The 20,642-nt window shown below is 53.1% G+C and overlaps 8 protein-coding genes across 8 annotated transcripts; 4 read left to right on the top strand and 4 right to left on the bottom strand.

Moving 5' to 3' along the window:
* Nucleotides 1–33: 33 nt before the first annotated feature.
* On the bottom strand, nucleotides 34–1,029 carry J4E92_007073 (uncharacterized protein; the record flags this gene model as incomplete). Its single annotated transcript, XM_051498436.1, has 2 exons — nucleotides 34–54; nucleotides 97–1,029. The coding sequence occupies 2 exons, from the start codon at nucleotides 1,027–1,029 to the stop codon at nucleotides 34–36; spliced, it is 954 nt and encodes a 317-aa protein (XP_051351370.1).
* A 182-nt stretch (nucleotides 1,030–1,211) lies between these two features.
* On the top strand, nucleotides 1,212–1,748 carry J4E92_007072 (uncharacterized protein; the record flags this gene model as incomplete). The annotated part of the gene is made up of 2 exons (XM_051498435.1): nucleotides 1,212–1,245; nucleotides 1,300–1,748. The coding sequence occupies 2 exons, from the start codon at nucleotides 1,212–1,214 to the stop codon at nucleotides 1,746–1,748; spliced, it is 483 nt and encodes a 160-aa protein (XP_051351369.1).
* Nucleotides 1,749–2,102: 354 nt separating this feature from the next.
* On the bottom strand, nucleotides 2,103–4,267 carry J4E92_007071 (uncharacterized protein; the record flags this gene model as incomplete). The annotated part of the gene is made up of 3 exons (XM_051498434.1): nucleotides 2,103–3,084; nucleotides 3,132–3,362; nucleotides 3,747–4,267. The coding sequence occupies 3 exons, from the start codon at nucleotides 4,265–4,267 to the stop codon at nucleotides 2,103–2,105; spliced, it is 1,734 nt and encodes a 577-aa protein (XP_051351368.1).
* A 1,125-nt stretch (nucleotides 4,268–5,392) lies between these two features.
* Nucleotides 5,393–6,106, top strand: J4E92_007070 (uncharacterized protein; the record flags this gene model as incomplete). Its single annotated transcript, XM_051498433.1, has 2 exons — nucleotides 5,393–5,451; nucleotides 5,500–6,106. The coding sequence occupies 2 exons, from the start codon at nucleotides 5,393–5,395 to the stop codon at nucleotides 6,104–6,106; spliced, it is 666 nt and encodes a 221-aa protein (XP_051351367.1).
* A 2,834-nt stretch (nucleotides 6,107–8,940) lies between these two features.
* J4E92_007069 (uncharacterized protein) lies at nucleotides 8,941–11,169 on the top strand (the record flags this gene model as incomplete). The annotated part of the gene is made up of 5 exons (XM_051498432.1): nucleotides 8,941–9,575; nucleotides 9,635–9,692; nucleotides 10,016–10,030; nucleotides 10,532–10,706; nucleotides 10,778–11,169. 5 exons carry the CDS (start codon nucleotides 8,941–8,943, stop codon nucleotides 11,167–11,169), a joined length of 1,275 nt encoding a protein of 424 aa, XP_051351366.1.
* A 1,361-nt stretch (nucleotides 11,170–12,530) lies between these two features.
* Nucleotides 12,531–14,294, top strand: J4E92_007068 (uncharacterized protein; the record flags this gene model as incomplete). The annotated part of the gene is made up of 1 exon (XM_051498431.1): nucleotides 12,531–14,294. One exon carries the CDS (start codon nucleotides 12,531–12,533, stop codon nucleotides 14,292–14,294), a length of 1,764 nt encoding a protein of 587 aa, XP_051351365.1.
* Nucleotides 14,295–15,080: 786 nt separating this feature from the next.
* J4E92_007067 (uncharacterized protein) lies at nucleotides 15,081–16,660 on the bottom strand (the record flags this gene model as incomplete). The annotated part of the gene is made up of 4 exons (XM_051498430.1): nucleotides 15,081–15,164; nucleotides 15,230–16,275; nucleotides 16,331–16,616; nucleotides 16,655–16,660. The coding sequence occupies 4 exons, from the start codon at nucleotides 16,658–16,660 to the stop codon at nucleotides 15,081–15,083; spliced, it is 1,422 nt and encodes a 473-aa protein (XP_051351364.1).
* Nucleotides 16,661–17,543: 883 nt separating this feature from the next.
* Nucleotides 17,544–19,121, bottom strand: J4E92_007066 (uncharacterized protein; the record flags this gene model as incomplete). The annotated part of the gene is made up of 3 exons (XM_051498429.1): nucleotides 17,544–17,958; nucleotides 18,008–18,759; nucleotides 18,813–19,121. 3 exons carry the CDS (start codon nucleotides 19,119–19,121, stop codon nucleotides 17,544–17,546), a joined length of 1,476 nt encoding a protein of 491 aa, XP_051351363.1.
* Between the last annotated feature and the right edge of the window lie 1,521 nt (nucleotides 19,122–20,642).

Here is a 20,642-nt window from a genome sequence, read left to right as displayed (position 1 = left end):
TTTCGAGCAATGTGCGCTTCGTTAGCAGTTCATTCAGCGGAACCACCAGTTGGCCTGTACAACCGTTAGCAGACATATCCATACCAAGTCACATACTGTACCCACCGAAGCATTCGCACCCTTTCCAATCCCCCTAACAGCATGCCACCATCCATTAGGAATATACAGCGCATCCCCAGTCCTCAAAGTTGTTTCCCAGCCCGTCGCACTCCCCATACTTCCATCTCCATCCTCATTCCAAACCGCCATTTCCATAGCCTCCATCTCCGCACCCTGCATCATCTCCTCTCCTCTCATCTTCGCATCTCCGCCCGGTCCCCGTATATGCTGCCTTATAGCCTCGAACACCATCCGACCCACCCCAGGCTTCATCATCCTGATTGTTTTCTTGCCTGCCAGTTGTACGAAGAGGTTCGGGTTCGGGTCGCGATGTAATGGGGTGCGCGTAGGCGGTCTGCCCATCCAGAGACTCGATGCGTAGATATCACCGCGGGCGTTGAGGTGGGATAGGAAAGTCAATGGCGTAGGTAGGTCTTCTTGCAGAGGCGCTGGAAGATCGGCTAGCGAGTGTTGCGCGAGGTACAAACTCGTTTCTTGCGCGTCCGCAGCACTCATGTGTTGTAATAGGAGAGCCAGAGGGGCTTCGAAGCGCTCAAAGGCTTCATTTCCGAGGGCATTTTCGGGGGATGAGCGCGTCAGCTCCAGTGGCACGATCGCATCGCCGTACTGCTCGAGGTACGCGGTGTTCAGCTCTTGCGGGTATCTGAATGTGTTGGGCTTATTATTCCACTTGTTTGTCAAAGATGCGTCGAGGAAGGCATCCTTCTTGAACCACTTCCGGATTGCAGGTATATCCAGAAAGGCTTTTTTGAAGAGCGCGGGTTGGTCGGGGTCGAATGCAGGTATGCTGAACTCCTTCTTGTCCAGGTATTCCGTCTTCGTCAAGATGCGGAAGCGCGGATGTTTTGTTGGTCGTACATCTGGCCTTCTGCTCCAATGGCGAGGAACGGCAGGGGCCGGCTTCGGCATGGAGGTTTAGACTGTGGTGTGAAGGATTGCACGGATGCAGCTCGCTCGGGAGCTTGACACGCTCTCACGTTATCGTACCCCACACGAGCAGCAAGCACCCGCCCCGCCAAAACCTGCCCCTGGTAAAGTTTAACATCGTCACAAACACCTGGAAGCTCAGCACCAGCCCACGCGACACCAACATGGCTCAAGCTCAAGGCGCACAGCCTGGTCAAAGTAATGGCACCCTAATCTCAAATCATCGCGCATTGTGCTAAACCTCCCTCGCAGTCGAAATCACATCTCTCCCTGTCCCCCGCCTCCAGGAACTAAAAACCCAACTCGACGCCGAACTCACCCACCTGTCCAACTCGTTCCAATCGCTGCGCACCGCCCAATCCAAGTTCCGCGACTGCCTGAACTCCATCTCGACAGGTCTCACACCAGCCACCGTCTCGAAACCGCTCCTCGTCCCCTTGACATCCTCGTTATACGTACCCGGCAAACTCACGGATCATGAGCACGTGCTGGTGGATGTAGGCACAGGTTTCTTTGTGGAAAAGGACATTGCTAGTGCGAAAGACTTCTATGAGCGCAAGGTTAAGGATCTGGGCGACAGTTTGAAGGACTTGGAGGGTGTCGTGCAGGGCAAGGCGCAGAATGTCAGAGTCGTGGAGGAGGTCATCAGGCTCAAGGTCATGAACGCACAGGAGGGCAAGGGTGAGGAGCAGGGCAGCTGAAGTGTTGCGAGGTAATGCGCAAACATCATGTTAGAAGACCAGAAGCCGGTGTCGGATCAGCCGCACGCGGCATGAGTAGAAGCACACCTGGAGGACCATGCGGGTCTTTCTAGAAGAGGCTACGAAATTTCATGGCACAAGACTGGAGTAGAGAATTCGTCATGTTCGCATGATACTATATGAGAATGAACTCCTATGCCTGACGCTCGTTCAGATCGCCTTGGATGTCTTCAAGATACCACCTCATACAAGGAAGAAACCGAACAGGTCTGCAGCCTACATCAACATGAAAACATGCAAAGTAGATGACCTAACGTCAATGTAGCCTTCAGGGTGTTCAGGTTTTCCCGTCCTTTAGATAGCGACGCCTCCCATGTCTGTGACAGAACTGACGATGGCTGATAGCTGAAGCAGCTTGTCCATGAGGATGCGGATACCATCGCGTGGTGGTGCTTCAACGCCAGGGCCCAGATCGAGGTTCCTCATTCCGAAGTCCTCGTCCTCAACCGCGCTGGAGTAGCAAGACTGTCCGTCATCTGGCAGGAAGGTAGCCACAGTGTGACCCCAGTCGGCCTTTCGACCCACAGGGAGACGCTCAAGCTCAGCAAGATGGGTAGCCCATTCAGAGTGGCGGACACAGAGACCCCAGACGGGAAGTCTCTGTCCTGGGTACCACATGCAAGTAGCCTCAACCTTGTAGCAGGTCTGCTTGATGCCGAAGGAGTATATAGTTTCCAGACGGCCGTTCCGTAGGTGCTTCTTGACGGTAGGTGTCTGATCCCACTCAGCGAAGCTTTCGGTGGAACGATAATCGTGGTTGGGTCTCATCTTGACTCGATCAGCGAAGCCAGTTATGACAGGCGATATGCTCTTCGCTGCCACAGGAATCAAGGACTCAAGGGCGAAGTGCCATCCTCGACTCTCTCCAAGCTCCAGCAGATTGATATCCATGTTCTTCTTTGGTGTTTTACGACCCTGATCGATTTTGTAGAACCGGGTTGTTGTCTTCTCGTACAAGCCCTCTTCGTCATCAGTCCAGTCGACCTGAACAACGATGAGTTCGGACTGCGGCGCTGCGGATGGAGTGGTTGTACTAGCAGGAGCTTGGGGAGGCGCTTTAGGACGTCCAGCATGGCGCACAGCTACCGGCTCACGCGGTGGAGCAACAACGCTGCTGGGGTCTGTGAACACCCACGTTCCTCGGAACATTGGACGAGTGCCTTGCAGCGATTTTGGCGTATAACCGAAGTAGGCAGAAGACTTCGTCGGCTCCAGGAATTCATCGGCCATGCAGAGTGCTCCCAGAATTTGCGAGCCCAGTGCATCATCAGCAAGCCTATGTCGTTAGCCATTATGCTAGTCGTCACGAGGGGACACACTTACCACTTCTTTATCTCAACTGCAACAGGTCCGTTAATCGACTTCAAGAAGATATCCTTCCCGAACTTCTGGCCAATCTTATCCTCCTTGATATGTCTTGAGCTCAGAGCCAGGCACCCTAGCCGAATAGCCATATCGTACGCGCCTTTCGTGTGGCGCACAGCTTCAAGGGCCAGCTGAATTGAATGCTGGATCTTTGAAAGCTGCGTGAAGTGCATGATCTCATTGCGGAAGCTGCCGGAGGTTTCCATCATCCCACTGGAGAGGAGGCGAGGTACGACTCGATCTTGACTGATGTTGAGCGAAAGAGGTCAGCACTCGTCTGCAGTTCACGCTTGTGATTCACGTACAGGTTCGGCCACCACGCGTCAGCCTCCTCCAGAACAACCTCCAAGCCCTCTTTTTCATCAAGAATCATGTTGATTACATGCTGCAGTCCCATAGCATCAGCTTTGACTTTGTCGATCATCGTCATGAGATGCGCTTCGGCTGCTTCGATGCGCGCTATGTCGCGGGCTGTAAAAGTTAGTGTGTATCGCATGTAATAGCAATATGATGGGCTTGCCTTGTATCTCAATCTGCCAAACGTCGTTCTGAGTAGGAAGAAGCGTTATGTACACCTCGTTCTGAGTCCGAATGGCGTTAAGCGCTTCTAGCTTGTTATTGAAGACATCGCGAGGAGTGACGCCTTCGTTGAGGAGGTCCTCCGGCCAGCACACGATGATGCTCGCCAGTGGCATGTCGCCTTTTGATACCTCAGGCGCCTTGCCCTTGAATTCTTCCTTCCGCTGACGCTCCCGCTCTTCAATGCTGTCGTAGTACCATTTGTTATGATCGAATGCAGGTGTCTTCGCCCATGATGATGAGTCTTTTGACTTGATATGCGCGTTAGAAATCCAGTGGTTGATGTATCGGACGGCCTTCTCAACGCCTGCACCTTGTCCAGCAATGGCGAACTGAGTGATATACCCAGCGTCCCATTTGGGGATGACATCGCAGCCAGTGTTGATCTTGATCTCGTTGACGATGAGCTCGCGTTCTGTAGTATGAGTGAGGCGACGGTACTCCGGGGGCACCGGAATGAACCTTTTTGGCTTGGGCTTGGGCTTTGGTAGAGCGCCAGTGTCCTGTCCGTCCATCGCTGCGGCTTCTTTGTTGTATGAAGAACTAGAAGCAGTGCCAATGTAGCGGCGTCGGGGTGAGAGGACTGGTAGTGTTGTGGTGTTCGTCGCTGCAGAGTTAGGTCGAGGTGACTGAATTGGAAAGAGCAAACGCGCGGTGGCGCTAGTGCGTATGCGTATACAGCCTCAAAGCGCACCTACCTCGTCTCATTCTGTGTTCAAGGTGCAAGTTAGGGAAGTGTATGAGTACGGTTGATATATACCCAGAGAGCGTTGTAGTGTGTTTTCGGAGTAGAGTGCCAGCGAAGGCCTCCAGGCTGTTGTGCTGCACCTCCTCTCTGATGCAAGAAGAACTCGAACGCAACGCAATGGTATAACAAGCTCAAAAGCGCACTCTATGTCTGTATCACCAAGGAAATTGTGTGCAATAATGCGGGAAGCTTGGTTGATGAAGATGTGATTGTACTAATGGAGAGGTTGTAGAAGCTGGACATGAAACGAGGAAGGTTGAGATGGGGGAGATCTACGACATAATGAGAGAAGTACCCTTTTAGTATGGGTGAGGGGGAAGGTCTACCACTTGGAGACACTGTCGTCTAAGGTGGCCTGTTATGGAGGAGGGAGAGCTTTCTCCTGCTACAAAGGGTTGAGCACGTCACCAAAGCCACACATGCAGCCCAGGAAGGCGTATCCACGACAGAGAGGCTTCGGGCGATAATAAGCAGATAGACCTTTGATGTTTAGGTAGTTGTATCGTATCGCGCAGAGCTGTTGGCTGGCAAACACAAGTGACGAGGTAGGCTAAGCAGCACATGAAAGATCACGCAATCCACCCATCTGAATTCGAAAGGCATGTGGTCAAGTAAAGCGACAGACAAAAGAGTACTCCCAACAGAGTATCGAGCAGGAGCGATGGAAGAAGTCGTGGGCAAGACTACCGAAGTTGAGAAATGCTTGGCGGGCATCGGCGTTTGCGGAGCGACTCCCGATCCATTTTCTGAGCATCGCGAAAGCCATTACAACTCGATATAGCGCATCGTCGCGCTTTGCACTCCTCGAAAGCGCTGTAGCACTCCCTATCGAACCTAGGAATCTTTGCGACCGCTGGCAATTGGAGAGTCTGGACCTCATCGCCCCGCCACCATGGACGCCGTGCCCATCACAAAAAAGCTGATAGCCTTCGGCAGCAACAAGATATACCTGTAAGTCACGGCGATGCCTCGTTTACGCTCAAGGCTGATATGATTCAGCCCCAAATTCACAGTCGCGTTTCTTCGCACGCCCCAACTCTCCCCATACCATGCCCGCTTCCAGGTCCCGCTAGACTTCTCCAAATACGACCTCCGCGACTACCTCTACCACGCCTACAACGTCAAATGCTTCAACATCCGATCGTACGTCAAGCAAATGCCGGTACGAGATACGCGGGAACAACCACGGCATTGGTTCCGCGAGGAGTCGAAGAAATACATGACAGTAGAGTTGGAGCAGCCATTCGTCTGGCCTGAGACACCCGACCTCGAACCATGGGGCAAGAAAGACAGGGAAAGAGAGATTCGGGATTCTGTGAAGATGGGCGGGGCAATTGACCAAAACGACACGCGGGAAGCAGCCAGGACGCTTCGAGAGCAAGTGGAGAAGTTACTACACAAGAACGTTTCCAAGCCGAATCGCGAGATACAGAAGAAGAAGGCAGCGGCTATGGAGCTTACACCAGAGGAGCTTGAGTCGGAGATACTGAGGAAGCGGGAGGCGTCAAATCTAAAGCGCATGTCAAGATTAAGGTTGTGGGCGAAGGAGAGGACAGGAAAGACCGTCGAAAGCGACAAGCCTCGGCGGTACGCGATCAAGGTCTGAGAATGATCTTTCGCTTTGTATATATGTGTGTAACATATGTATCGGGACGGGGCAAGAAACCACCAATTGAGAGCTACACGTACTGATAACCTACCTGGATACTGCGAACACTTGGAATGGGCCATCATCAAAGCAGCCAATTGCGGGGCTCTAAGCTGCAGTCTCATTGTCTTCCGTTCTGGGGTCCACAGAGTTCTTCGTAACCCTTCTTCCGTTCTGGGCTATTCGATGTTACTCGGCTCTAAATTTGACGCTAACGATCGAACAGGTAGTCGAATGGCGAGGCTAGAAGGGTCGCGGAGTCATTGAGCTGCAGTTGGATGTAAGCTTGCGCCTTCCTTGGCTGCATGTGGACTGCATCAATGACCCTCTCCGCCAATTTCATTCGACCACCCTAAAAGGAGCGTGATACGAAGATGGAGAAATATACAACTCCAGTATCTTTGGCACTCGCGCTTATCATGTCGCAGTCACCGCCATTCTCAATGTACCTTCCTTGAGCACTTTAACACTTTACTCACTCCTTTTCCCACCTCACCCAACCCGAATTGCGCAGCTTAACGACATCACCGAAATGTAGTTGCGCTGAATAATTACGCAGCGGCATGTATCATTGCAACCCGAGATGAGCAGACTTCGCCTCCGTTACCAAACATCAACATGTCTTTCGGATTTGCTGTTGGTGATTTCATCACTGTTGCAAAACTGATAAAAGAAACTATCAGCTGCCTGCGGTCTGTAGGCGGGGCTGAATCGGAGTACCAGGAGCTGGTCAGAGATCTTAAAGCACTCGATATCTCATTACACCACCTCGATCACATCGACGACGACATGAATGCATCCGCTCATGTTAGCCCGATCAATATTGCGACCACGAACTGCAGGCTACGACTTGAAGGATTCTTGTCAAGAGTCAAGAAGTATGAAAGATCTTTGGCCTCCTCTAGCCATCCATCGATGTTGAGGGCTACATCAGACAAGCTTGGTTGGCATTTTGGTCGGAAAGATCAGGTCGAACAACTCCGACGAGACATTCATATCTGCCACAGTATTATCAGCCTGCATCTAGCCCAACACAGTCTTGAGCGCCTGGAGATCCTGCGTGCAACAACCGAGATCGACTTTTCGCATATATCTGAACAGCTATACCATACCCGGACCGTTCTCGAGCACATCAATAAAGAGAACCTGAATCAAGCGGTCGTCTTGAGCGATGTCCAAACGTTGCTCCAAGACATACATCAATTCGTCTTTGGTGACATCAAACTGTATTTGATTCGTCTCCTCCAGCTCATCAGCAGCACCTTGTGCGTACCACAAATATAGCATAGTTTGAACCTGAGCTGACTTTCCTGTTCAGTACTTCCACGCAGCAGATTTACCAGATCTTGCTTGATATCCGGAACATCATATCGGTAGACACACGCTGGACCTTCTTCCAGGCTCCTTTGGAAGTGGAAGATGCCTTCGGAGTCAAATTTCCCATTCCTACAGAGTACGATTACAACTTGATTGATACCGTCATTCGCCACCGGTTCAAAATTGGCGGGTGTTCCATGGAAGTGAAGATGGGAAATTTTGAACTGTGTAGGAAACAGAACCATCTTGACGTCATTACCGAGTCCTCACGTCTCCAGCCTGGAACTGCCATCACGATGTTCATAATCGTGAGCACCGGGATCATTAAGGAAGCAGCACGGCCCATACTTCGTTGCGAGTCGGCAGAGATTGTTCCGTGCCCCGGAGGGGGGTTTGGATGGTAAGTACATTCTCAGTCCATTCGTGAAACTTCACTAATGCGGTTCATAAAGCTCGAACCTTGATTTAGAGCTCTATCAGGCTACCGACTTGTTATCAAACATTGAAAACGTCCGCAGCAGTAGCGCAAACTTTTTCCAGCTTCTTACACTACTTCCACTTGCCCACAACCGACCATCCAATGCAGTCTGTTACAATTTTATGGAGCGAACTCTGCGGAAAAACGTCCGATTCGATCCTTTTAGAGATTCCGACTCAGTCTATAGCCCTGTTCTAGAAGATATCGCCAAGATAGACGGTGTTATATCCTGCCCTAGTGTCTCTATAGGAGGTATGGTAGACGGCAGATTCTTTGCGACGTTACAACTTGAGCTTGAACAAAACCTCGAGAATATGACACCACGTTGCATGGAGGTTGGACTTCAGCTCCGTAAGCGTCTTGATCGTTACGGAATCCACGCGTCTGGTGTTCATTGTCACGTTGCTGGCAAACGTGTCGACGCCTTAGGATGACAGAAGTAGTATCGCATGCGACTCACGCAGTATGATATATCAACAAGTGTACAGTGCCTTTTTTGCAGGCATCAATTTTGAGAGCGGACCTAGTCGTGACTTCCAGTCTTACCACGTGGCGCACCTGCACTTTTCACTTTAGCACGTCTGCGCTTTCCTCGCGCCTTTGTTGTTAACGTCGCTAAGTGCACATTTCAGTCGTAAACCAGCCGTCTTCATTGATGCTTCTACATCTCCATTTTCGTGATGTAGGCTGTTGGTGCCCAATGAGTCTGCCTGCAGCAAGGCTGGGAGTGGTGGCGGAATGATTGACCTGCAGCGCAGCCCCCCAAGCTGGCGGTTTCGCTCACCAAGCTTGTTTATGACCGCGCAGCAGTCGCATACCTCGAATCTTTCCTTTCTCCGTTTCGCACTCCGTACCTAACATAAGGCAAGTCGTTCGGTGCTCTCATAGTCTACCACCTAGGTATCTAACCATTAACAGATAGAACTGCGACGACCACTGCACTCACCACACGACTTACCCGGGCAGACACGCTTCAAGTCACTCACATCGCACGACCATGCCTTTCAGTGTCGGTATCGGTGATGTCATAGCCGTCGGCAAACTGATCAAGGACATCACTGACAGTCTGCGATCTGCTGGTGGAGCAAAATCGGAATACCAGGAACTCACCAAGGAGCTTGAGGCGCTCAGGACTGCCCTAGATGGTCTGGATCAACTCGATAGCAATGCAGCCCCCTCAGCACTTCTTGACACAATCAAGTTCGTCACGGCGGACTGTCGCCAACGACTTGAAGTGTTCTGGGCGAAGATCGAGAGATACGAGTCGTCCCTAGGCCCCGCAAGTCGATCCAACGCTCTGAGAGGTACCATGGATAAGCTCGGCTGGACGTTCTGCCGGAAGAAGGAAGTTGTGCAACTCCAGAGAGATCTCCAATTCTATAGCAATGTCATCAACATACTCATGACACGGCATGTCGTGGGACAGGTGAAGGATACAGGTGCAGTCTGTACACAAATCGCTGAGCGCATTCGTGACACACAAGACACTCTCGCAGATGTTGGCAAGGATGTAGTAAGCCAGGGGGTTGTAGCGAGTAACACTCAGACACTGGTCACTGGCCTGCATCAGTTCATATTCGGCGAGGTCAGAACATTCCTGGCCGACTTCGGGCAGTTGGTGAACAAAGTCTTGTATGTCCATTCCCTTCATGCACATTGTTGGAGCTTTTAACTAACCAACCACCATGCAGTGCCTCGACCCAGCAAATATACGCCGTTGTTCTCGAAATCCGAGATTCGGGAAGAGCAGTGAATACCGGTTGGACATATTTCCAAGACCCATTCGTCGTTGAAGACGCCTTTGGTCACAAGTTTCCAGTTCCATCGGAGTTCGACTACGATATGCTGGATACGATCGTCCGGCGGAAATTTCAAACCGGTGTTGGCTCGCGAGATGTTCTTCTAGGTAACTACGAATATTGTAAGGCGAATATGAGGTCAGCAGCGATTACATCAACTTCACGGCTTACACCCGGGCTAGCTATCGTGATGGTTGTACTCGTACACGCGAGAAGCGGCAGGCCTTGTCCTATGCCTCTATGCAACTCTGTACGAGCTAACACTTGCCCCAGCGGAGGATTTATGTGGTAAGCTGCATGATTAACAGATATGGCGAATAGTTATGATAACGCGTCTGCAGTTCTGTTTGCGATGTGCGGTTTGATCAAACTACAAAGGCATTCAATGATTACCGTCAAGATCTCAGCGAGTCCGGCATATCTTTGATGACTTGTTTCGAGAAGAATAAGACGAGTAGGATAACCATCGAGGATAAGATACAATATTTCATCAGACCACGCAGTATAGAAGACCAGAATTCACTGAGAAACGTGAAGGTCACATCAGCGGTCTGTCTTCAGCTAGTTGGTATAGACTTTGCATGCATCTTTAAAACTTAACTTAAAAAGTCAATATCCAAGCCCCAGTTCATGTTGTGCTGATTATCAACTGTCATACACGTTGCTATGTGATACCACAGTCGCGCACTACCAGAATATCGTCTACAGTACTCGTTGTACTCACCATAACACAAGCAGGAGGTGAAGGCAGCCTCTCACCACGTGGCACACTTGCGCTTTCCGCTTCAGCACACTGACGCTTTCCTGACCCCTACGTACCACCACCTTCCCTCACCTTTGATCCCCAAACCTTCCATCCCACATCAGCAACAAATCGCACTCATGGCCAACCACAGGGCGATGCAAGAGATGAGCCGTCTCGAAGACCTGCAACTGCAGCGCGAGCTCAAGCAAAGCGTCCTTGGTATGTCACTTCCCACTTTTCCGCTGCCGGAAGGCGCTGTAGCAGACTCTGCAATACTGACTGCGCAACAGAATACATCATCGACTTGTACCAACCAGCCTACCCCAACAACCATGGCTTCTCCATCCTCATCTGCCGCCACGTATTTGACCGCTCCTCTTCCATCCCCGCTGCTGCCGCCTTAGGCCGCCGCAACGATAGAGCAGACGAGTTCATCATGATCCGCGCGGTTACACTCAGCGAGCCCGGAACGAAGAAGTGGACGCTCGTGGCTGAGAGCAGCAGGGCGTGCTTCGGTATCGTACCTGCGTTGCAAGAATTCTCGAAAGACTTGGAGCGAGAGATGGGAAAGATGACAGCCTCGATGACCGTAGGAAACAAGAGGCAGCGCAGTGACAAGGACGAGGGCTCGAACGATCAAGGTGAGTACATCTCAGGTTATCAGCGCAAGAGGCAGAGATAGAGAGCAGGACGTGAGCTAGCAATCGCTGGCAGCTGAGACTGGTGACATGGCTTGAATGCGATAACAGGTTTGACCCTGCGAAAAACAACGCATGTGCAGGTTACTCTATGTTCAGCGATGATGCAGAGATGGGCGTTTCAAATATCGAGAAGAGAATTGGAAAGGTTGTCGCACCTGTGTGAAACAATGCAGCTAGTACGATGTCAGGAAACTCGCCTCACCTAGGCAGATCGTAGCAACTAAAAATGGCACATCATGAAGATATATCGTCATTTACGTGATAAAATTCAAGGAAAAAGGTATGTAGTTGGGCATCTTTTGACAACTGACAGGTAGTACCCGGTTTTTCCATAGTTCGGGCCAATGTTCAGGTGTCAGGCCACGGATTGACAGGTGTATCCTCGCATGTTCGCTGGAGTTCCATGTGCCTGCCACGGGTGCCGGCCAATGACAGCCGACTCACGTGGCGTTCTGTACATAGCACCCCTACACACAATGGCACCGGGCTTCGTCATCGAGCCTGAGTGCTGCCGAGCTGGCCAGGTGCAGCACCGAAACTTGGAAGAACGACTGAGACGCAGCGAGACATGTGGAGTTGAAAGACGCCGCCATGCAGATGGGCAGAATAAGCATTACCTCACGGCAGCTGTCGATGGGGGCGTCGCAACGTAAGATGGACAGAAGTGAGGCAGCGGTCAGGTTCCGGAGGCGGCCGGAGAGGGGCTATGTCGAGCAGCACGTTGAACATGTTCGCAGCGAAAAGACCCCCAAAGGGTGCGTCGGTGAGGGATGCCGGTCAGAAAAGCTGCGCAAATCATGAGACCTAGCCGGGTTGGACAGGCGCTTCTCGTTGGGCGCAGCAGGTGGTGGCAGAAGAACTGGGCTTGGCTGCCCGGCAGGCGGCAATGACATCACTCGCACGCTCGGTGCCCTCAAGACGGCTGCCCACCCCAGCCTCAAGCAAACGGTAATATCTACGCCACCCCACCTGCACCGAGATAGATCCTTGGGACCCAAGCCAAACGGACAGTCATCAGCCCTGGCCCTCCCGAGTCGACAACCTGTTAAATACCACTGCCTGCCTGTGCCCTGCGCCGCTCGACACCCCATTCCCCTACCCACTTTGTCCCGTCACTTCGCAGGCACCTTATTCTTCGTTGCGACTGCCCACCAGCCTCTCACTTGCGCTAGCAGCACAAAGCGACCACTCGGTATGTTTGCACGCCGCCGCTCTCTTTTTCCCCTCGCGCGCCCACTAACCCAGCCTTGCGCAGAGTGCCGGACTGGATACGACCCTTCCTGCTGCCGGACCCCTAGAGCCACAATCGCCCACGGCGGTATAGAGCACCACCACCATCACTATGTCTGAGTACAGCTACGCACCGCGCCACCGTACGCGGGAGCCCGAGTACGTCACCGAGACGACGTACATTGAGCGCGGCGGTCGCGGAGGCGGGGCACGAGATCTCGTCTACCGCCCCGCAGCGCGCGAGGACAGCATCGAAGAAATTCCCCGCGACTTCCCTCCCGGTGCCGAGTATAGGCAGACCAAGTACCGCGAGGAGTATGCGCCGCCCCGCCGCACCCGCTCAGTGAACCGTGGCTACGACGAAGACTACTATGACCGTCCCCGCCGACGTGACCGCGACTACGATGACCGTTCCGAGTACTCCGAGCGCCCCAACATGCAGCGCCGCAAGTCCATCGTCGACAAAGTCAAGGACTTCGGTGAGTCAGCAGGCCTAGGAGGAATCATCGGCGCCGTCACTGGCGGCGGTCGTGACCGATCACGCTCCCGCCCTCGCCGAGACGACCGTGGCTATGATAGCGACAGATACGGATACTACGACGAGCGCGACCGCCGCAGCAGCCGTTATGGATCACGTTCGCGCAGCCGCAGCCGGGGAGGACACAAGTCTGAGAAGTGGGAGCAAGCCGCCAAAGCCGCTATCGTCGCCGGTGCCGTCGAAGCCTTCCGCAGCCGCAAGGAAGCCGGTCCATGGACCGGTGCCAAGGGCCAACGTGTTGCAACTGCCGCTCTTGGTGCTGCCGGTATCGACGGTCTCATCGACAGAGACCCCGGCAAGCACGAGAAGAGGCACGTCGCCGAGTCTGCACTCGGTGGTCTTGTCGCTTCTCGCCTAGCCAACGGCTCCCGCTCGCGCTCTCGTGCTCCTCGTGGCCGTGACGACTCCAGGTCTCGCTCCCGTTCTCGTGCCAGGTCCAGGTCCAGGTCCATCTTCGGACGCTCCCGCTCTCGTGGCCGCTCCCGCTCCAACTCCAGCGACAGAGGAGGAAACAACGGTATCGCCAAGGTCGCTGGTACCGGTGCTGTGCTCGCAGCAGGCAAGGCTCTATACGACCGTGTGCGCTCCAAGTCTCGTGCTCGAAAGGACCGATCCCGCTCTTCCAGCTCGGACAGCTACGTGCCATCACGTAGGGGCAACCGCCGCTCGTACAGCCGAGGCCGCGGTATGGACGACCAGTATTCCGAAGCCCCTTCCAGGACTAACCCAGATCGCAGACTAGCCGCCGCCGGTGGGGCAGGAGCGGGTGCTTTAACAGCACAGAATGGAGGAATGGATCGGGGTCGACGGGATTCTAGCGCGGATTCCGAGTCGTCCACCGATATGGAGGAGAAGCGCAAGAAGCTACGAGGTAAGGAACTCCTCACTGCCGGTCTAGCCACTGTGGCCACCATCCACGCCGCCCACGGAGTCTACTCTTCCATGGTCGCCTCGGAGAACCGCCGCAAGCTCGTTGGCGAGGGTGAAATGACGGCCGAAGAAGCGCGCAAACGCAAGTCCAAGAACATGCTCCAGGACGCCGCCGCCGTGGGTATCGCCGCCCTCGGTATCAAATCCGCCTACTCCGAATGGAAAGAGATGAACGAACAACGCCACAGCGTCAAGGAACTCGAGACCCGCCGCCGCAAGAGGAGAAAGCTCCGTGAACGCCGCGAAAAGGAAGCCCGGATGAACGCCCTCGGTGGCAACATGAATGGTGCAGCCGCTAATCCGTACGCATATCCTGTAGCTGCCAACCAATCCTACCCTACCTCCTATGCCGATGCGAATCCCTACGGTAGCTCGGTCCCGCCCCCTCCTATGGGTGCGAGGTACTAGATGCTTCTTTTCTTTGGTTTACTCACGATGGTTATTCACGACACGGCCGACTTGGTTACTTTTGTACTGCGGTGGATGATAGAAGTATTGTTACATACCTTTTTTTTATTCTGTCTTTCAGAAAGCTTGGCTAAGCGAGGAGGTGAATGTTATTGTTCTTCTTGTTGAGCAGCTCCATTCTTTTGTTTTCGCGACTCCGATGATTGACGATGGATGGAGGCGACTTCTTGGGTTCGGAAGGAAAGAGAAGAAGTGTTTTTGGCTGATGCGACAATCGAGTCTTCTGGCTCACACATGAATGATTCACGACATGACTTTACGAAATGAAGATAGATATGAAATGGAAAACGGTCTCTTTGCACATGCTTTCTGGTTTGCACGTTTTTGTTTGAAACTTCGTGATGTATCTTGACGAAAGACCGAGCTCAGCTGCGACATGTTCGCTTTTGGGTTGGTACATTCACAGATTCGATATCATGCGGACGAACTCTTGCACACGACCATTGAACAAGACTTTTGATTCAGGACATCCGTCCTACTCCCAACTCTCCAAAAGCCAAGAGAAAGAGGCTATGTGATATGTGATGCCAAACTAAGATGAGCAAAGGGAAATGTCCAGGCATCCAGGCCTTGAAGACTCCGCCACCGGAGGTATGTGAATATAGTCGAACGCCAGAGAATGTGCAGGGGAGATAAGGTAGATGACCAAAAGATATACAAAGGGGATATGTGTTGTGGAATGGAGGACCAAAACCAAGTTGCCGTCGACACCATGTGTTTCGCCGTTCAAGCACCCTCATCATCGCTGATGTCTTCGTCAAAGTCGGGTTCGTCGACCGCCCAGAGGATGAAGGGGCCATTGTACTCCATCTATCGTTTGTTAGTACACGTCCATCGAAAGCAGGAATGACATGTCATGGGCAGGTGGTACTTACATCATTACGACCTGGCTCTGATGCAAACCACCAGCGGCCTAAGATGATGCGGCCACCAGGCAAGACAACGCCCTCGTACGCCCAGAGATTGTCCTCGTTGGGGTGGTCGTAGTCCTCGGTGAAGTGCTTCATGAAGGTGATGCGCTGCCAGCCAGGGACACCACCTTGAGGGGGCAGCGGGTTGAGCCAGCCAAGGGCCTTGTATTCGTCATCGAGGTCTTCGCCCTTGCCCTCAAACTGAATGCTCCCTCCTGTAGTTGTCTTGGGGGCGGTGTTTCGACCCTGAGTCTTGATGCCTTGCTGCTTTCCAGCGTCCTTGCCAAGCGAGCGGAGGCGGTCTTCGAAGACGGGTGGCCATGGGAGCTCGCGACCGTCGGGTAGGCGACTGTCTTCTGCGAAGGCAAGCTCAAGAGACTGCATGTGATCAGTGGGGTTCGTAAAGGCCATTCCCAATTGGAAATCTACCTGGATCTTGCCCTCGTCCACGTTCTTGTCAATGAAGACCTGTCTGCCTGGTCCCTGCTTTCGCAGCTTCTGAACCTCAATGTTCTCGAGGAAGGAGTAGGTACCCTTCCAGTACCTGCTCAGAGGCTTGGCTCCATCGGTGAGTTGTTCTCTCCATGCCGAAGGCTTCTGGGTAACGTCTAGCTCATCGATCCTGTCGAACAATGTTTGAGCATCTTCATTCATCATGTGGTGACGGAAGAAGTTCATCGCGTGGAGCATCCACCTGAGGTTCAACTTGTTGTGGTCAACTCCGGTAAAGAGGCGTTCCTTGTCAGATGAGAGGTAGACAGCGTGCTGTGAGTCCTCGAAAGCAAAGACATCATGTCGCAAGCCTTCGAGGTTGAAGATGAACTGCGAGCACATGAGCCGGACAGCGGCAAGCCCATCGTCGATATAAGCCATCTTGCCGTTTTGGGTCTCAGGGGCCCGTCGGTCGTTGTTGAGGATATGGGACTTGAGAATGAAGTCGACAATGTGGGCGTGGTTCTTGCAACGAAGACGGCCATGCTCGTCAACTTCGGTAGCTCCTTGATAGGATTCTGTATTCGTTAGCACAGGAAAATTGTGTTCAGTTCCTGGGTATTTCCGACGTACCAATGATCATGTCTTTGATCATGTTGATGACCTGCCTCTCCCCCTGATGGGTTCCATAGTGAAACTTGTAACGGAGACCGTATTTAAATAGTCGGGAGCGACGCTGATATACCCGACGCAGGTTGAGGTTGGAAGGGCCGGCCTTGAAGTCGTACTTCTCGCGATACTTTGCGCGCCAGAAAGATAGGTTATCGGCGTCGATGGCATCGTTGGTAGCACGGCAGGTTGCCTTGTAGGCCGCGATGTCCTTGTCCTCGTGCAGCTCATGAGCAATGGCCTTGTTGAGCTACGAGTGATCGTCAGTATACTCGAGTCTACTCACACGTGCATGTTGGGAATACATACCTCTATGGGTAGAGAGTTGAACGCCATAGCTGTAGATGGGCTCTGGGAATGAGCCATGTTGATATGGGATACTGAAGAGGCCAATGATTGAACTATTCGCTGATCCGGTGCGATGGAGGAAGAGGGTCGTGGAAGAAGAGAGGCTGGCAGTGTGTGAGGATGATATACAGAGGCGAGCTCACCCTCACTAGCCGGGAAAACAGAAACTCACCTATTGTTCTATAGACAGTGAAGGTGACAGGGGTCCGACTGGCCGCAGATGGCCGTGACGAGACGAGGTGAAGGTGAACGCTACCAATCGTCCCCAACACTGCGCGCGAATGTACTGCTGTTCCGGGCTATGCGAGTACTCTAAGCTTCGCGGAGGAAGACGACGGCCGGTAAACGGAATGGACAGGATAGCTGGGGTGCCTTGCGGCTCGCTGGGTGTAATAGTGATGAGAAGTTGCAAACGAACGTGCTTCGCCAGCGTGCGTTTGTAGGCGTATGGCAGCGTTCCAACGAGGTTACATAGACGTGGGAGGCGGAGGTTAGCGGGCGATGTCGGTGTCAAAGACATGATCAGGGACTGCATAGTTTGATTGTGGGTTTGGAGGCGATGATGATGGTTGTAGTTGCCGCTGCTTCTTTGGTCTTCCACATGGCCTCGAGGGCAGGGACAGCCAATGACGCCCAATCCATTTCGAACGTCGACGTGTGACTCGCGAAGAACACCCGACGCTTTTCTGCGGAGCATCAGCCATTGCATGATTGCATCTGGAAGGTCGGGAGGAAGCTTTTGAGGCACAGCGCTCTGTTGAGCGTGCAGTGCATTATACTATCAAGGTATTGCATATCCGAGAACTATGACTCTTCCTCATCTTCATCTTCACAGAAGCGCGCCGACAACAGCGACACCCGCAGCCAGATAACTTCCGCTTCCAACACCCAAATTCAGCGCAGCACCGCTCGTCTCAGTCGGCGTCGATAAACCTCCAGTTCCAGACGGTGTCGGGCTCTCATTCTCTCCCGCGTCAGCCGCCTCGCTCACATCCGCGATACCACTACCATCCTCCCTCGTAACGACGAAGATCTCGCCCGTAGAGTCCGAACTCATATACAAGCGACCCTCGGAATCCCACGCAAGGCCGACGGGGCGGAAGCAGGAGTCAGGGCAAGCGGAGAGGTCAGGATTTGAGACGATGTCAGTAGCAGCAGTGGTACTGTTCGCGAGCTCTACAGGCGAGCCCTTGCCGTCGAATTGGACGAGGCTGAGCTTGTAGCCGATGGGCTCTTCACGGTTCCTATGCAGTCGTTAGAAGGGTACACAGAGATGAGTGTAAGCCAAGTTACCAAGAGCCATGCATCGTTACCCATGCGGCAGTGCCGTCAGGGTTGAACTTGATGTCTAGGGGAGCCATGTGAGCATCGAACGTGATTCTAGGAGCGATACGGTCTTCCACGCAGAAGGTATCGTTGACAGTCGCGTTCTGGTTTCCAATAGCAAACGCTTCGCCTGTCATGCCACCGAAATCCGGAATCTCGGACCTGTTCCATGCTGTAAAGCACGAAGGGTAGCCATAGTTGCCACCTTGTACATCGCTCCCAGTTCCATTGAGGTAACCGTGGAAATTCAGTTCTTCACCAGGGTTGTTCTGGTTGATAGTCTCTCCACTACGTTCGATGTTGTCGACACTGTTCTCAACAGAGTATATACCACCTGAGATGGGTTCCTCAGCTACTCCTACCGAATTCCTCAGGCCCCAACCAAGCAGCAGTCCGCTTGAAGCATGATCATACGCGGAGCCGGTCATGTTGCCTACGTTGAAAGCTTTGATCGTTGAGACTCCTGTAGTCACATCCAGGGTCTGGAGGTCGATGTTACCCACACTACCGCGAGAGACAAGTAGCATGTCAGAAACCTTCTGAGACATGAGAAGTGTACGCGTAGTATGACCTTCGTCGTCTCCCATGCCTTCGACGACGTCACGGGGGTCGGATGTAGTCTTACCCTCCGAAGCATCGTAGTCCCAAGCGTAGACGTTGCTGTGGGATGATGCATAGAGCGTATTTCCATCCTGCGAGAAAGCAATGCCATGGTTCAACTACCATAGTCAGCGATCAGTCACATCTTACTCAACGCGCTGCGAACACTCACAGAGTCATCCTCCACCACCATCTGCACGTCCCTACACCGACCATTACCAGTCATACTCAACCGGCTAACCCCATGCTCCTGTTCGACTACCAACAGCCCACCTTCCCGATCAAAAATAATGCCGCGTGGATCCCTCAGGCCATTAGCCACAACCTCGACACGGAACCCCGGCGCCACCGAAGGAGCACCATTTTGTGGGGCAATGGGACTTGCGCATGCTGCACCAGTGGAGGTGGATTGCGCTTTGGCCGTCAGCACACCAGAGCAGCCGCTCAGGCCCACCACTGCTATTAAGTGTTTCAGCGCCATGTTGAATTGCGGAGAATGACGTGAGAGTGCTGGCCTTTTTCCGACGCAAGCACTGCAAGGCAATTGATTTGGGCAGTTGCGCCGTGCTGGAGGCGTAACAAATCCGAGCCGGAGCTTAGCGAGATTGGAGTAGGTTTGGTTGGGGCGCAGTTGAGGTATGCAAGGTACGGATGTAGTCCAGGCAACGGGTACGAGGAGCACTCTTTCTTGGTGTTAGCGCCGTGAGGTCGTGGAGATTGGAAGGCAGTTGGCTGTTGAGCGTCTCGACTCGAGGATTGGTCCAGATGGGAAAAGGAACACCAGGATGGACAGGAGTGCAGCGCTTCACATATAGACTTGCCCCTCTTCTAGCATGTAGTCAGGCAAGCAGCCAAAGTGGCAGTCGCCTCTCTCTTGGTGTTGCTTCCCGTCATTGCTTGGCCTGCGCCTCCCAAGACAGAAGGAACGTCATTGACCTCGGATGAATAACAGCGCGGGGTCTGAGGATTTGCCCTACCGTCAAACCATCGCAGTCTCAGCTACATGCATATTGAAATTGGCGAGTACGCGTTGAGGGAACCGCAGTACTCGCCCTTCGTCTTGGTGCAGCAATCGCATGTTTCCATAGGGCAGGTCGTGCGACCGTTCACACGTCTACAAGGAAATAGTGGAGCAGGGTCGTGGAGGCTCTGTTTACAGTACTCCGGCGTGCGGCCGAACCGGCCAGGGTATTCTTCCCATCCTTGAAGGCGTGGTATGCGCTTGCCGGGGAGTCGGACCATCAATCGCGGTAGCCATCCCGAAGATGAACGAAAGAAGCTGTATAGCACGAAATGTGGTAAGCTATATCGTTGGGAAAACCGGAATATGCATCGTGGATGACAGTGCAGCTTCTTAGGGCGTCTCTCGGTTAGTGGTAGCTTCGGCTTTATGACTGGAATGCGACATGGGCTGTATTGTGTTGTGATCATCCAAGATTGTTGGTATGGCCTCACGCACAATTTACTCGTACGGAGTATCTGCAAGGAGACTAAACTTCACGCATGCTCTGTTGGATACTCTATTGTCTTGCTGTGGAATGGTGTTCTGCACGGATTTCTCGTCCCGTGTCTGCCGCCCATTGACCCGCCCGGGCAGAAGCGAAAGCGAGTGGTACGCTGCTGTACGATGATCTGGCTGTCCGGCATGAACAAGATGCGCAGGCGATCTTCAGTGCGTGCGTGCGGGTTACTGCGCCTCGTTCGGCCATGTCTTAGTAGCTGGCTCATCAGGGCGCTGCGTGTAAATGCATTAGTGGTATGTGATTCGGCTATGGGGCTGCAGTAGCTGGGCTCGCAACAACGGCTCCGGAGCTTTGATGTATTCGAGAGACCTCAACCGGGAATCAGGATACGACAGTAAATTCCGGAATGACCGTCTTCTAAAAGAAAGTGGCGGTGTACTGAAGTTTCAGAATATGGTTCTGTCGGTTGTTAGAGAACACACAGAGGGCCTAAACTATCGGGATACGATAGAGTTGCCAAACCCGAAAGTCAAAAGTGA

This window comes from Alternaria infectoria, assembly GCF_024043175.1.
Source record: "Alternaria infectoria strain BMP 0036 chromosome Unknown scaffold_11, whole genome shotgun sequence".
In the NCBI taxonomy this organism is placed as follows: Eukaryota; Fungi; Ascomycota; class Dothideomycetes; order Pleosporales; family Pleosporaceae; genus Alternaria; species Alternaria infectoria.
This window is presented reverse-complemented; position numbering and strand designations above follow the sequence as displayed.